The sequence below is a fragment of the Papio anubis genome, chromosome 1, assembly GCF_008728515.1.
Source record: "Papio anubis isolate 15944 chromosome 1, Panubis1.0, whole genome shotgun sequence".
Lineage (NCBI taxonomy): Eukaryota > Metazoa > Chordata > Mammalia > Primates > Cercopithecidae > Papio > Papio anubis.
Window position 1 is genome coordinate 107,184,497 of NC_044976.1, and position 17,347 is coordinate 107,201,843.

General features: G+C 35.9%; 1 protein-coding gene across 3 annotated transcripts in view; it reads left to right on the plus strand.

Annotated features, from left to right (window-relative positions):
* Positions 1–17,347, plus strand: part of STXBP3 (syntaxin binding protein 3) — a 55,558-nt gene that overhangs the window by 32,089 nt on the left and 6,122 nt on the right. For 2 of the 3 annotated variants that reach the window (XM_003892308.5, XM_021921654.2), the window contains exons 10-17: positions 2,875–2,970; positions 3,102–3,159; positions 7,866–7,931; positions 9,119–9,199; positions 10,516–10,654; positions 10,901–11,007; positions 12,420–12,512; positions 14,501–14,586. In XM_003892308.5, the coding sequence (XP_003892357.2) occupies positions 2,875–2,970; positions 3,102–3,159; positions 7,866–7,931; positions 9,119–9,199; positions 10,516–10,654; positions 10,901–11,007; positions 12,420–12,512; positions 14,501–14,586 (726 nt within the window). The remainder of the gene's footprint in view (positions 1–2,874; positions 2,971–3,101; positions 3,160–7,865; positions 7,932–9,118; positions 9,200–10,515; positions 10,655–10,900; positions 11,008–12,419; positions 12,513–14,500; positions 14,587–17,347) is intronic. The other variant, XM_021921657.2, reaches the window with a different exon arrangement.

The window sequence follows — 17,347 nt, forward strand, 5'->3', positions numbered from 1 at the left end:
CTACTGAGTTAATCTTGGCATAAACATATTTACTTTAAAAGTAATGTCAAATAAAAACCTAAATGAAAAATGAAATAGTTTTTCTATCAAGGAATCATCTTACTGTATCTCTGTCATTTATGGTGTGTGTTATGTTTTACATACATTATAAATGTTATTTGATATCATGATTTCTAAATCCAAACTGGTATTTGTCAGCTAAGATTCACTACTTGAGTACACTAATAAAAATGAAAATTAGTTTTCTGAAATTTTATGTTTAAACCAATTTGGTAGTTTTAAGATACAGACACTTGTGATAGTGATGATACTGTTTTTTTCTTAAATATTGTTATTGTATTTTCTATTGTATTTTTATTTGCATTCTGGTCGAATCTTGGTTTCTGAGTTTTTCTCTATATTATCTGTATTAATGTTAGATAACATAGCTATTTTTCTAATATAAAAGTTATTTTAAGCAGTTTATTCAGAGGGGATATTATTTACCTCTGTTACCCTTTAGGTCTCTAAACCTGCGTTGCTCAAAAGGTTTAGAAGAGAATTAATAAACCAATGGATAGTAAAGGATTTAGTTCCAGACTGTAGATATAAATTTTAGACATTTCTAACCTAATATTTAAAGTATGTATCTCTTTAGGTTTGCTGGCAAGCAAAGCAAGGTTTAATTTTTTTTAAGTAGAGACTTCTTTAAAAAGCCACTATACTCCCTTCTTTCTGATTCAAAAAAATTCAGAGATAAGAATTCGATGGGAGTAAAGCTCCCTGTGTTTTGGGCTCTATCACAATTTTTTTTTTTTTTTTTTTTTTTTTTTTTGAGACAGAGTCTCACTCTGTCACCTAGGGTGGAGTGTAGTGGCATGATCTCGGCTCACTGCAGCCTCTGCCTCCCAGGTCAAGTGATTCTCCTGCCTCAGCCTCCCAGGTAGCTGGGATTACAGGCACCCGTCACCACACCTGGCTAATTTTTGTATTTTTAGTAGAGGCGGGGTTTCGCCATGTTGGCCAGGCTAGTCTTGGACTCCTGACCTCAGGTGATCCGCCTGCCTCGGCCTCCCAAAGTGCCAGGATTACAGGGGTGAGCAACCACACCCAGCCTTCATCACAATTTTTTATGGAAACAGAATACAAAACAGGAAGCTCTAAGTGTCCAGATTCAAGTTTTCATGTTGGTGACTTCTTTAAATTTAGTTTTTTTTTTCCGTTTTGTTTTGTTTTTTTGAGACAGAACCTCACTCTGTCGCCCAGGCTGGAGTGCAGTGGCACAATCGCCTCATTGCAGCCTTCGTCTTCTGAGTTCAAATGATTCTCGGCCTCAGCCTCCCAAGTAGCTGGGACTACAAGTGTGTACCACTGTGCCCGGCTAATTTTTGTATTTTTAGTAGAAATGGAATTTTGCCATGTTGGCCAGACTGGTCTCAACTCCTGGCCTCAAATGATCCACCTGCCTCAGCCTCCCAACTAAATTTACTTTTAAAATGGGATATTCATATCACCTGAGTATTGTCAGGCTTGCTACTCTTATCTTTGTTTGCAAATCACTTATAAGTCAAAGGTATTGTATAAGAACAAAGTGGTATTTTAAATGACAAAAGGGCTTTCATCCTTAGTGCAGCCTTATATAATTGAGCACAGTGATTCTGTCTTTGGACATCTGTAATCCACACAGGTGGATGGTTTTACAGAATTGATGTGTAATTTATGGGGGCTATAGAAACGATTATATTCATATAGCAAAGTCTACATTTAGTATTTGTAGTTCAGAGCTAGGAAAATTCAGTGCAGTCCTTCCTGATCTTGACTCAGGAAATCAGGTAGTTTCAAGAATGATTCCATCTTCTCTAGTTCCACAAATGGAAGGAAGGTATCTGCATAAAAAGATAAGGGGAAGCAGTCAGGAAGCCCATTTTGAATAGTTTCATGAATCCTTTAAATTGTTGCTCACTTCAGTAGAACTCATTAAAGCTATCACAATTTTTATGGCTTACATTAATTTTTTTTCTCTCATTTTCTTTCTCATTCTGTAAAGGAGATGTGGTTATAGGGTTGGGGAAGAATAAAGAAACAGATGATAAATGTTTGTGAATTTTGTACCAATTCTGAAACACCTTCAATATTTAATAGGTTATATTGGGGAGGATATTCCTCTTTTGTTTGTTTTGTTTTGTTTGAGACAGAGTCTTGCACTGTCACCCAGGCTGGAGTGCAGTGGTGCGATCTCTGCTCACTACAAACTCCACCTCCCAGGTTCAAGTGATTCTCCTGCCTCAGCCTCCAGAATAACTGGGATTACAGGCGCGTGCCACCACGCCCTGCTAAGTTTTTGTATTTTTTTTTTTTTTAGAGATGGGGTTTCACCCTGTTGGCAAGCTGGTTTTGAACTCCTGACCTCAAGTGATCCGCCCCCCTCGGCCTCTTAAAGTGCTAGAATTAACAGGCGTGAGAGACACCACACCTGGCCAGTATTCCTGTTCCTAATGGAGATTTGATAATTGTACTGTGGGTTATTAGCACATCAAAACAGTGTTTTAGGCAATTAGAACACAAAGCGTTAGTATATTCAGTCTTGTTCTTAAAGTTAATTGTAGCCCGTTGAATTTTTCTTTATAAGGTATAATTTTGCTGAACTAAAACTCTATAATAATGACACCTAAACCTAACATTTGAAAATGTCTTGGTAGGCTCAGTGCTTATTTTTAATGTAAGCATAGCAATGTGCCTTAGTTTTGAGTAGGTGTTCATTACCCCCCTAAAATAGTGGATTTTACTTTTCAGTTTCTTGAGTTGTGTCTTGAAATTATTGTTTGTAAAAATGTTTCTTTTGATTTTGGAGGGAAAAAAAAATCAAAAAATTTTAGTGCTTCTCTCTACTTGTAGATATAAAACAGATGGAAAAGAAAAGGAGGCCATCCTTGAAGAAGAAGATGACCTCTGGGTTAGAATTCGACATCGACATATCGCAGTTGTGTTAGAGTATGTGAACCCATTTTAATTTTTATTCCATGTTTTTTAGACAGTATGTGATAGTACATTTTGTAACCTTAAAATAGTTCTGTAAAGAATTACATCTTAGAAATTTAAAGAATTCTCTCACAATTTGACAGGGAAATTCCCAAGCTTATGAAGGAAATTTCATCAACAAAGAAAGCAACAGAAGGAAAAGTAAGTCTTACTTAACTTTCCAAATAATAGCGAAGGTGAATTTTAAACTTTGTTTAAAATCTTTATTTTATTTCTTTAACTTTTTATTTTTGGAAAATTCTAACACAGAGATAGAGAATGAACTCCTTCCTATATACCTATTGCCTAGTTTCAGTAGTTAACAACATTTTGTCTGTCCTGCTGCATTAAAATGTTTTTATTTTATTTTTTGAGACAGAGTCTCACTCTGCCATGTAGGCTGGAGTGCAGTTGCACCATCTCAGCTCACTGCAATCTCCACCTCCCAGGCTCAAGTGATTCTTTTGCCTCAGCCACTCAAGTAACTGGGATAACAGGTGTGCACCACCATACCTGTCTAATTTTTGTATTTTTAGTAGTGACAGGGTTTCGCCATGTTGGCCAGGCTGGTCTCGAACTCCTGGCCTCAAGTGATCTGCCCACTTTGGTGCTGGGATTACAGGTGTGAGCCACCGTGCCTGGCCGTAAAGTTTATATTCAGGCCATTTAGTCAATTTTATCAGTGCATTGTTGGGATTTTGTATTGAGATATAATTTATAAGTAAAGCACAGAAATTTTAAATTTACAGTGGATAACTTTTACTTATATATACACTGGAAACCACCACCCAAATCAAGATACAGAATATTTTCATCATTCTAGAATATTCCCTCTTGTCCTTTCCCAGTCAGTACCCATCCTGCTAGAGGTAAACTCTATTCTAATTTTCATCACCATAGATCCTGTTCTTGAACTTCACATAATGAGATTCACCTGTGTTACATATTTCAGTAATTCATTTTTTTCATTCGTGTATAGTAGTAATACTGTTATGTAAATATACAACAATTTGTTCATCTCCTTTTGATGGACATTTAGTTTATTTCCAGTTTGGGGTTATTATGAACAAAGCTGCTGTGGATTTTTTTGTACATGTCATTTGGTGGACGTACACACTCTTTCTCTTTGGTATATGAAGAGTAAAATTGTTGGGTTATAGGGTAGGATTGTGTTTGGCTTTAATAGGTGATGCCAAAAGTTTTGCAAAGTGTTTAAACTGATTTACATCCCCATCAGCAATAATTGAGTGTTCTAGTTGCTCCATATTGTCACTAACACTTGATATATTCTTGTCTTTATTTTCAATTAAAATTTCATTGCATGAGGTGGTATCTTATTGTGGTTTTAATTTCAATTTCTGTAATGTTCTTGTGCATATTTGCCATTTGGATAGTCTATTTTGTGAAGTGCCCATTTAAGGTCTTTGGCCCTTTTTTAATTGAGTTGTCTGTTTTTCTTACTGATTTGTAGAAGTTATTTTCTGGATATGAGTCCCATACATCTATTTATGTATGTATATATCTTTTGATGAACAGAAGATTTCAATTTTAATGAAATCTAGTTTATCAGTTTATTTCTTTTATACTTTCTCTGTGTCCTTAGAAGTCTTGGCTTACCCTGAGGTCTTTAATATATTCTTCTGTTTTCTTCAGGAAGAGCATGTAGTTGAATTTTGTTTTTTTATTTAGCCCCAAAATCTTTTAATTAGAATGCTTGTTTAGTTCATATATATTTCATGTAATTATTGATATGGTTAAATTTATATCTAGTATCTTATTTGTTTTCTCTTCATCTTTTATATTCTATTTTCCTTCATCAAGTCTTTTTTTTTTTAAATAAATTCCATTTCATCTCCAATATAAACATTTGTGTTTTGCCTTTTAGTCCTTCCTTTAATTATTATACTGGAAATTTAAAAATTTATTCTTACCCTAGTTTAATAGTATAATTTTGTCATGTCCTGAATAATTCAGGAATCTTATAGTAGTTTAACTTCATTTATCCCCTTTTTCTTTTATGCTGTTGTTTCATGTATTTTACTTCAACATACGTTATAAACTCAAAATATTATTTTGTTTAGAAAAAAAAACCCGAAAATAAAAATAAGATGTTACTTTGTTATAAACACTCAGTAGACTTTTATTATTACCCACCTATTTATACACGCTGGTGCTGTTTATTTCTTACTGCTCTTCAGTTTTTCCAGCTGGGTTAGATTGAATTCTCCCACCTTTCTTTTTGTGTGAGGACATCTTTGTTTTGCAGTTTTTTTCTGAGATACTTTGCTGGATTTAGAATTCATAGTTGGTATTTTTTTTCCTTTCAGCAATTTTAAGCTTTCAATACATCACCTTCTGGCTACTGTAATTTCTGCTGAAAAAGGCAGCTGTTAAGTATTGTTTTCCTGAAGATATACTGTGTTTATTAATATTTTTTCTGTGTCTTTGATTTTTAGCAATTTGACCATGATATGCCTTACTATAATGTGGTTTGCTTGCTATTTGTCCTCCATGGGGTTTGCTGAGCTTCTTGAGTCACTGGGTTGATAACTTTCATTAAGTTTGTAAAATTCTTGGTCATTATCTCCTCAGATCTTCATTTTGTCCCATTCTCTTTCTCCTCTCTTTCTGGGAACCCAGTCAACATGTTTTTTGGATCTCTTGACTGTATTCTATATCTCTTACATTCTGTTATCTTTTTTTTTTTTTTTTTTTTTTTTACCTCTCCACATTGCAATTGAATGTTCTCTATTAACCTGGCTTTGAGTCCCCTACTTCTGTCTTCTTTTGTATTCAGTCTGCTGTTAAACCCTTTCATTGTATCCTTTTGAAAACTGAGGTATAAAGTAAAATTTTCCCTTTATAGAATACAGTTCTGAGTTTTGACAAACGCACACTCTCATATAACCACTACCACAATCAAGATATAGAATTAATGTCATCACCCCCCAAAATGTCCTCATGCCCCTTTGCAGATAACCCCTTAACTCAGTTACCATCCCCTGACAACTACTAAGCTATTTTCTGACCCTGTAGTTTTGCCGTTTCCAGATTGTCCAATGAATGGAATAATACACTATGGCTCTTTTCATTTAGCATAATGCATTTGAGATTCACTCATGTTGCATGCAAGAGGAGTTTCATTAGTTTTTATTGCTGAGTAGTATTCCATCATATGGGTGCACCACAATTTGCTTATCAATTTACCAGTTTCAGAACATCTTAGTTTTTCCAAGTTGTTGGCAATTATGAATCAAGCTACTATAAACATTCACCTTCTTCATATCAGACATTCATGTCTATGAACAGATGTTATGTGCTTGGGAGGATACTTAAGAGTGGGATTGCAGAATCAATAATAAATGTACGTTTAAGTTTGTAAGAAAATTTCAAACTGTTTTTCCAAGGTGGCTGTACTATTTTCCAGTCCCACTAGCAGTGTATGAAAGTCATTCATTGTACTTTTAACTTAAAGTCTTATATGTAACTCTAGGACATTCATTGGATTTTTAGAAAATAAATTCTAATTCTCTGTTAAAATACTCCATGTTTTGATCCATGTAGTCCATCTTTTCCTCTGTTTCCACTTTAACATAAATATGTTATTTTGAAGTGTCTTTCTGCCAACTCCATCTTAGGTCTACTTTTTGTGAGTTTCTTTGTTTTTACATTTTGAGGTGTTCTTTTCTTAGCTTTTTTATTGGTTCATAATAACTGTACGTATTTATGAGGCATATAATATGTTTATACATGCATACAGTGTGTAATGATCAAATCAGTGTGTTTAGAATACCCATCACCTTGAACATTTATTATTTCTTTGTGTTGGGGACATTTCCAATCTTTTCCTCTAGCTATTTTGAAATACATAATATATTGTTAACTATAGTCACCACTGTGATATCAAACACTAGAACTTATTCTTTATCTTGGGTCTACTTTTATTGACTGTTTTATCACTTGAGTATCAGTCACTTTCCTGTTTCACCTATTAATGTTTTATTGTGCTAGACGTAGTGGATGATACATTGCAGAGGTTCTAGATGATGCTCTCTCTACAGAGAATGTTGAGTTTTGTTCTGGCAGGCAGTTAAGTTGCTGAGGAATAATCGTGATTCTGTTGTAACTTCATGTTAGACAATGTTATGGTAAGTTTATTTCGCTTTTGCACTGAGTCCTAAGGCATAGTCCCAGGACTGAATGTCTAGGATGTTCACTTAGGTCTCTTTACTTTGTCTCGATCAGGGGATGCTAGTATATTCTTAGCACTAGGACCCCTCTGAGATTTCTGTCCAACATTTAGCCACCCATAAGTTGTTCTTTACTATACCTTTGAGGGTTATGCCCTGTACATGTGCAGCTTAGGGGTTCAAGGACAATCTCTCTACACATTTTTGGGTTATGTTCTGTCTAGCTCCTTTCTCTTTAAGAATCTACCTCACAGCCCCAAGCTCTTATCTCCCTTTGTTTGCACCCAGAGAGATAATTGCTCTCTATTTGAACTATATTTCCTTTCAGTGGTGTTTGGAAAACATCTTTAGGGGAAAGGCAGGGTGAGTGTAGGGATCACCTTTGGTGCTTTCCTTCACTCAGCTGTCTCAGCTGTGAGCTATTTTTATCTATTACTCGAAAGCTTTTGTTTTATTTATTTGTCCAATCTTATTTATTTATGGAGGGAGAGTAATGTTGATATCAGCTGTGTTATTGTGAGTGAAACTGGAAGCCTCCTAAATTCTTCTTTAAAAAAATTGTCAAATAATCAGTAAATTAACTAGATTTGATAATTTGTAAAACTCTAGGATTTCAAAGTTGTAATATGGAATAACGGAATCATAGGTTTGCCTTAAAAAATGTTTGATTTTTCCTAGACATCACTTAGTGCTCTTACCCAGCTGATGAAAAAGATGCCCCATTTCCGAAAACAGATTACTAAGGTAAGCAGTATTATATATGAGATACCTAATTAGTTTTAGTTTATATTCAGTTTATATTTAGTTTATATTCAGCTCTGTAGTTCGGTTTAGCAGTGGGTTTCATGGAATACTTGGTATTAGTTGTACTCTAAAACCTTACTATATAGGTCTGAGAAATATCCCATATATCTAAGCTTCTTCATAACTTCTCTACATATATAACCTAGATTTATCTGAATCCAGCTTAAACTTGTCTATATCTTTGTCTTGAATAGCCTAACAGAGTAATATTTATCAACCTTATAAGAAATTCAGCAGTAGATTGACTAGTGGATGTTATTCTACATGTTTCTTTAAAGTAATAGTTACATATTAGTAGATTTAAGAGCATTTAAGCTGTTTAGTCAGGTAAACTATTTTTTTGCTCCTTACAAATACTATCAGAATAATCTTAACATTTTTGTCATGTTGCACCCTAGTCAACCAATGATTTTTGTGTGTGTTAAAATACTTGAAACATTTAGAAAGATAAAGAGAATATGAACTTGAAGAACTTCTGGGTATTTTTCTCACTTTCTCTCAAACTCAACACAAATTCAACAATTCAACACTTCCATCCCATTTATGCTGTCTGTTGATTGCCCCCTGTTGTATTAGTCTCTTCTGACATTGCTATAAGGAAATATCCAAGACTGGGTAATTTATAAAGGAAAGAGGTCTAACTGACTCACAGTTCCACATGGCTGAGAAGGCCTCAGGAAACTTACAATCATGGCGGAAAGCAAAGGGGAAGCCAGGCACCTTCTTCACAAAGCCACAGGAGGGAGAAGTACATGCAGGGCACATGCCAGATGCTTATAAAACCATCTGATCTCATGAGAACTCACTCACTATTATGAGAACAGCATGGAGGAAATCACTCCCATCATCCCATGATCCAAACACTTCCCATCAGGTCCTTCCCACGACACATGGGGATTATGGGAACTACAATTCAAGATGAGATTTGGGTGGGGAAACAGCCAAACCATATCACCTGTAGATCACATTCTCATTTGCTTCCTATCTTGAGCTGTTCCCTTGCTTACATGTTACCTTCTTTCACCTCAGCCCATACTTTCTTTCAGGCCTGTCTCAAAAGTTTAATATTACCAGTTGCACAAATGTCATTAAAATCCTTTAAATGATTGATTTCTTCTGTTTTTCAGCAAGTTGTCCATCTTAACTTAGCAGAAGATTGCATGAATAAGTTCAAGCTTAATATAGAAAAGCTCTGCAAAACCGAACAGGTATGTGCAGAGTCAGAAATGCCTCTGTTCATAATAAATTTCCAGGATAAACTTTGTAAGTTAAAACCTAACTTTTTGCTTGATACAGTGGTTGGTTTTTACAGAATCACAGACTCTCTCTTATCAGGGGAACCACCTAGGCAGTATTTAGTATGTCATTCCCCACTAATATTAACAAGTAGCTGTAGAGTATCTTAGTAAACAGTCCCTCGTATTATATATTTTTTATTTAATGGAATGATTTAAATTTTGGGAGCATGATTTCAGGGTAGCATTGTTGGCAGGACTTTCTCAGTACAGCATTTAGTGTAGCAGCCTGCAGAGCTCATTTTACAAGGGGCCTTTTCTATCATGCCTCAACTGTTTAGAACATTGCCCCTATTAGAATACAGGCTGCATGTAATTTTAAATATTCTAATAGCCATATTAACAAAGGTAAAAATTTAAAAGTGCAATTAATTTTACTAATAAGTTGGGTGCAGTGGTGTGTGCTTATAGTCCCAGCTCTTCAGGAGGCTGAGGTGGGAGGATTGCTTGAACCCAGGAGTTTGAGGGCAGCCTGGGCAAGACCCTGTCTCTTAAAAAAAAAAAAAAAAAAAAAACAACTTTGACAACCTGATGTATTCAAAATATTATTTCAACATATAATCAATATAAAAAGTTATTAATTAGATAATTTTGCATTATATTACTTCAAGTCTTCCGGTGTTTTGTACCTACAGCACATCTTAATTCAGACTGATCCCATTTCAATTGCTCAGTACTAGTGTCCACTGTACTGGATAGCATAGGTTTAATGATTTTTGTGTTCTCTGATTTATTTTTTGACCTTTTGTATTTTGTACAAACAATAGTTTACAAGGTGATGTTCATATTTTCTTGTGTAATGTCATCAGTGTTCCATTAAAATTTGACAAGATTTAATAATAGATTTTGTTTATTTGTTTTTTGTTTTTTGTTTTTTTGAGACAGAGTTTCGCTCTTGTTGCCCAGGCTAGAGTGCAATGGCCCTATCTCGGCTCACTGCAACCTCCGCCTCCCAGGTTCAAATGATTCTCCTGCCTCAGCCTCTCGAGTAGCTGGGATTACAGGCACCTGATACCACGCCCGGCTAATTTTTTGTATTTTTAGTACAGCTAGGGTTTCACCATGTTGGCCAGGCTGGTCTCCAACTCCTGACCTCAGGTGATCCGCCTTGGCCTCCCAAAGTGCTGGGATTACAGGCATGAGCCAGCGTGCCCGGCCAGTAATAGATGTTTTTAACTAAAAAATGAATTTCGATTATAGATCACTGACAGTATTTTATTTTCATTAAGGACCTGGCACTTGGAACTGATGCAGAAGGACAGAAGGTGAAGGATTCCATGCGAGTACTCCTTCCAGTTCTCCTCAACAAAAATCATGATAATTGTGATAAAATAAGAGCAATTCTACTTTATATCTTCAGTATTAATGGTAATGGATATAATCACTTTTTAATGAGTGTTTTACTATTGATCATAAAGGAATCTTTGAAAACTGAAAGATAGTTGCTGAACTTGGTTAAGATAAAAGGGAAAATATGAAATTGAGAGAAGGCTGAAGGAGATATAATTTGACTGTTTTTATTTTAAAAGCTTCATTCATGGGTACTACCTAAAGCCTTGAAATTACTTTGGTAGCAATTATGTGATTGTGCACTCATATTTTTACCTATTTAAGGAACTACGGAAGAAAATTTGGACAGGTTGATCCAGAATGTAAAGATAGAAAATGAGAGTGACATGATTCGTAACTGGAGTTACCTTGGTGTTCCCATTGTTCCCCAAGTAAGAAGTCTTACGTGTGTGTATACTTTATATATGTATGTATGTATGTATAGTTGTTTGTATTAACAGGGTTTTTTTTTATGTGGGTGTTCATGTGGACAGTCTTCTTAAGTTCACTCTATAGATTTTGAATAAATAAGCAATTAAAGATTTTGTTCTCTTTTCCATATGTAATTTGGGCAAATGCAGTTTTCTAGTGAATTTGTATTTTATAGCTTCTGTCATAATTCACTACTTATACTTTTGTCTTTATGATTCATTTATAGCAATTGTCATATTTTAGTTAAACATGTAACCTTTAACTATAATATGACAGAAAATAAGTATATATTTTCTTGATTAAAAAAAATTAGGCTTGCTGGGTATGGTGGCTCACACCTGTAATCCGAACACTTTGGGAGATGCTGAGGCAGGAGGATTGCTTGAGCCCAGGAGTTCGAGACCAGCCTGGGCATCATAGTGAGACCTCGCCTCTACAAAAAACAAAAAAATAGCCAAGTGTATTAGTGTGTACTTGTAGTCCCAGCTACTCAGGAGGCTGAGGATTTCGCAAGCCCAGGAGGTCAAGGCTGCAGTGAGCCAAAATCATACCACTGTACTCCAGCCCAAAGCGAGACTCTGTCTCTTTAAAAAAAAAAAAAAAGGGTTCAAAGTCAAATTTGGAAGGACTCTATTTAGAATCTCACTATTTCCCATCAAATTTTTTTTTTTTTTTTTTTTTTTGAGAGAGAGGCTCTCTATGTAACACAGGCTGAAGTGCAGTGGCGTGACCTCGGCTCACTGCAACCTCTGCCTCCCAGGTTCAAGCAATTTTCCTGCCTCAGCTTCCCGCCTGGGATTATAGGCACCTGCCATCCGCGCCCAGCTAATTTTTGTATTTTTAGTAGAGACAGGGTTTCACCCTGTTGACCAGGTTGGTCTCGAACTGTATCAGGTGATCTGCCCGCCTTGGCCTCCCAAAGTGCTGGGATTACAGGTGTGAGCCACTGCATCTGGCCCCATCAACTTTTTTTTTTTTTTTTTTTTCTGAGACGAGTCTCACTCTGTTGCCCAGGCTGGAGTACAGTGGCTCGATCTCGGCTTACTGCAAGTTCTGCCTCCCAGGTTCATGCCATTCTCCTGCCTCAGCCTCCCAAGTAGCTGGGACTACAGCCATCAAGTTTTATAATACTTTTATTTTAATAGACATATGTTCTGATAAGATTATAAATAAATTTTAGCATTAAAGCACAAAATACTGTTTAGTGGAGTTATGTGACCACACTCAGATTTTTTAAACATCTCCACTCTTAGTTTTAAGTCAAATACAATATAGTATTTACCGGTAAATTAAATATCTTTGTTAGGAAACATAAGAGTATTATATTTGAATAGAATTACTGGTTTTTAATTTTTTCCTCTTATTGTATTAGTCTCAACAAGGAAAACCATTAAGAAAGGATCGGTCTGCAGAAGAAACTTTTCAGCTCTCTCGATGGACACCTTTTATCAAAGATATTATGGAGGTAAAAATCATTAAATTCTTTTTTTCTACCTGAGTGCCCTCTTTAGAGTATGCTTTACTTTTTGTAGTTTGTGTCTGTCTGAGTATATGTATTGGGCAGGAAGTTTCTGCAGTGGTTGGAGGCTTTACAAAAAAGCCTGTATCTGGGGTCAAGGGAGGAGAGGAAACTTGAAGATTCTTTTTTTTTTTTTGAGACGGAGTCTCACTCTGTCACTCAGCCTGGAGTGCAGTGGCACAGTCTTGGCTCACTGCAACCTCCGCCTCCTAGGTTCAAGCAATTCTCTTGCCTCAGCCTCCCAAGTAGCTGGGACTACAGGCACACGCCACCACGCCTGACTAATTTTTGTATTTTTGGTGGAGACAGGGTTTCACTATGTTGGCCAGGCTGATCTTGTACTCCTGACCTCATGATCTGCCCACCTTGGGCTCCCAAAGTGCTGGGATTACAGGTGTGAGTCACTGCGCCCAGCTGAAGATTCTTTTCTTAAAGACCTCAGACAAACTCACACCACTGACTGCTTCAAAATAAATAAAAATAAACACATATATGCTTTATGAAAAATACTGCTTTGTTTTAAATAACTGTATGTGGCGTAAATATAATTTACTTGAATGAAAGTTCAACAAAATAACATTTGTATGTGGACCACTATTAGAAAGTGTTAGATGCCAATATTCTTGGAAATATATTTGGATTAAAATGTAAACTTTATTATAGTTTGCTGTCAGATGAATCATGCCTTTAATACTGTTTATGCTTAGAGAACATTATTCAATTACAGGAAATTACAAAATGAGCTAATTTTAAAATTACTTTATGAGCTTAATAAAATTATGACACTTATTCTTCGGTCGTGATCATATAGTTTTTATTCCCCTTTTCCTTTGACTTAAACCAGTTTATACTTTCTTTTGGGAGCTAATTTGGTACAGTGCATAACTATGATTTCTCTGTTTTGCTTGGCTAATTTTATGTCATTCACACATGCTTAAACATATATGAAAAATCTAAAGAATTTAGACTTTGTTTTCTGTAACATAAGGTTTTTTTTTTTCTTTCTCACAAGGATGATGTAGAACTAAGTAGTTTCTTATGGCTAGTTTCTTTTTGTTTGTTTGTTTGTTTTGTTTTGTTTTTTTAACATATTCCTGATCAGTTTACCATGGCTAGTATTTGTAAAATAAGAAATGACTTTCTTGAACCCCTTAACAAGGATTTGCATGTTAAATTCAGAAAATACACATTTGGATCCATGACAATCTTAGGCCTTTAGAATTTCTCCTGAAACTTGATTTCCTCCCTTCTTGCAGTCTTACTGAAATGTTCTTGGACTACTGAGTACTTTGTGCCCAATCCATGTGCCCACTTGTTAATACTACTTGTACTACCATGCTGTAAAGCAGTGGTCTCCATACTTTTCAGTTCATGCATACCTAACCATAAAGAAATGTGAGCATGAACCTATTGATTTATAAGTTAAGCATTACTGTAATAAAATATAATCTATGTATACAGTATATTTATATACATATATATAATCGTAAAATCTAACACTGATAAAAGGGAAAATTTTAATAAAATGAAAAGGAAAACTTCCCATATCCCATTGGATTGTCTTGAGTACCCCTAGGCCATAGCAGTAGTAGCTATGAAGGGCAAAGCTTTAGAAGTGTGTCAGGACTGGAATAATGATTAGAAACCCCTGGCACCATAGAACTAAAAGCTCTGATAAGGTGCCTGAAATCCTTATAACAGCATGGGGACCCTCCAAATGAAGAAAGGGAGTCATGCAGCAAATATTGGTTTAATCGGTAAATGATTTCACTAATTTTGAAGCAAATAAGATTTGCAAGTTTCAAAGAAAAGGCTAATCTTATACTAAATATGTCTAAGGTTCCTCAATTGCAAATGCAAGTTTTGACCTTTATGCCAAACAAAGTCCTGCAATTTACAATTTTATTGATGGAATTAACTCTTTCCTTCCCTAGGATGCTATTGATAATAGATTAGATTCAAAAGAATGGCCATATTGTTCCCAGTGTCCAGCAGTATGGAATGGTTCAGGAGCTGTAAGGTAAAATCTATAAGTGAAAATCAATGAAATTTTCGTTCTACAGACTAATAATTTAAAATGGTACACAGATAACTCATGTTTGGCAACTTTCTTTCAAGTATACAATCCTGTATTTTTTTTTAATTGTTTTAAATGAATCCAGATAAGCAATATGAAAATGTACTTTATGTACTTTATTATAAAAAATATTTTCATGAAACAGGAAGTATTTCCTTCCCCACCTCCTCTTCCTTCACACAGCAGAGACTTTAATCCTTTTTGATAACTATTTTTGTGTTGAGGTACTTTAAACATTTAAAAAGATAGAGAATGTTATAATGCATACCCTTATGCCCAGTGCCCAGTTTATTAACTAAATCATTATAAGTATAATTCAAGCTTCCTGTATATCACACTCTGGTTTTATTATTCTCCCTTTATTTTCTGTCCTGAATTTGGTGTTTATTGCCTGTATGTCTTTATACTTTTTCTACATATGTTTGTATCCTAAACAGTGTCTTGAGTTATATCTTGCAGGATTTTCTCTTGATCTTTGGCTTTCAGCCGTTTAACTGTGTTGTGTCTAGGTGTAGTTCTCTGTGTTTATTCTACCTGAGGATTGTTGAGATTCTTAAATATGCAAGTTAATAATTTTCATCAAATTTGGGAAGTTTTCAGGCATTATTTTTTTCAAATTTTTTTCTTCCCCTTTGTCTCTCCTCTCCTTCCTCTCCTTCTGAAACTCCTGTTACACACAAGTTGGAGGGTTTAACATTGTCCTGTGAGTTACTGAGGCTCTCTTTTCTTTCATCTTTTTAAAATTTGTTATTGTACTTTTCACATGTAGAATTTCCATTTGATTTTTTTTATTTCCATTTCTGACTGTTGAGATTCCCTGTTAACTTGTTAGCATATTTTTCTTTTTAATTCTTTGATCATATTTGTAACTGCTTGGAAGTCCCTGAGTCTACTCAGGATTAATTTCTATTGAATGTCTTTTTTTTCCCCGAAGTATGAGTCACACATTCCTGTTTCTTTGTATACTAATTTTTGGTTGAAAATTGGACCTTTTCGATAATGTATTATAGCAACTCCAAATTGTTTTAGTAATTTGTGTGGACTTAAACTATGGAATCTTTCTCTCTTGCTCTCTTGTAGCCACTGATGTCCTTGTTGAGTTTTTAAAATTTTAATTTTTTGTCTTAGCTTCTAGTGGTTGCCCCTATGTCTGTGTAGTTTAGAGGTCAATCAGTTATCTGTTCAGACACTTCAAGCCTGTTTGGCTTCCATCCTCTACTGATCAAGCTGAGTGTGGGGTTAGGGGTTGCATTCCAAAATAGGCAGTTCTTAAGTCTCCTTCCCTTTTTTTAATTTTTTTTTTTTTTTTTTAATAGAGGCAGGGTCTTTCTCTGTTGCCCACACTGGAGTGCAGGAGTGTAGGGGCATGATCGTAGCTTATTATAAACTCAAACTCATGGGCTCAGGTGAGCCTCCCACCTCAGCCTCCCAGGTAGCTAGGGTTCCAGGTATGTGCCACCACACCCAGCTAATTTTTTAAATGTCTTGTAGAGGCAGGGTCTCACTGTGTTGCCCAGGCTGGTCTTGAACTCCTGGGCTCAAGCGATCTTCCTGCCTCAGCCTCCCAAAGCACTGGGATTACAGATATGAAACACTGCACCCAGCCCTTTTTTCCCTCATTTTTTTTCCTGGACTTTCTCAGGTTTTCCCCACACATACATAGTTTAGCAGTCCATTAATAATGTGCAGAGAGCTTATCTTTGGCTTCTTTACTTCTGGGATTTCCTTATTAAATTTGTACCTGGCCAGGCAGAGTAGCTCATGTCTGTAATCCCAGCACTTTGGGAGGCCAAGGCGGGCGGATCACTTGAGGTCAGGAGTTCAAGACCAGCCTGACCAACATGGTGAAACCCCATCTCTACTAAAAATACAAAAATTAGCCGGACATGGTGGCACACTCCTGTAATCCCAGCTACTCAGGAGGCTGAGGCAGGAAAATCGCTTGAACCTGGGAGGCAGAGGTTGCAGTAAGCAAGATCACGACACTGCACTCCAGCCCAAGTGACAGAGTGAGACTCCGCCTCAAATTATTTATTTATTTGTTTGTTTGTTTGTTTGTTCCTGATTGGCTGCCCATCCTAAGTTGAGACCACACCTAGCAAAGTTGCAGGATTTTGTACTCGCCTCACTGCCCCACCTTGAATCAAGTCTTCCACCAATTTTGCAGTAAAGCTATAATTTTTCTCTGACTGAGCTGGGAGAGCAGTGAGGGTTAGATGCAGCCCAGGATAGAAGGTTACATATTCACCACCACCATTCTTACCAGATACGTTAGCAGATATTCAAGATTAAATGCTTCTCAATTTGTTGTCTACCTATGGTTTCCAGTTAACCTGAAATGTTTTGTTTTGTTTTGTTTTGTTTCGTTTCCCCCCACAATTTCATACATGTATATACTTGTTTTCTCAGAGGGGAATCTCCTGACCACCTTATTCTGCCATGACCACAAGTGCTCTCTATATTATGTTTTTAAACTTAATGTAGTATCATATTGTGTGTCCTCCTGCAGTCTGCTTTTTTGTTTCCCTCACATTATGTTTGTGAAATTCATTCCAGACTGATACGTGCATAAATTTTCACTGCTAGTTTGTATATAGTTATATGAGTATAGCAATTTATTCATCTCTTTTCCACGTGATAGAAATTTAGGCTCTCTCAAAACTGGCATAATTACAAACAGTATGCAGTGAGCATTCTTGTACTA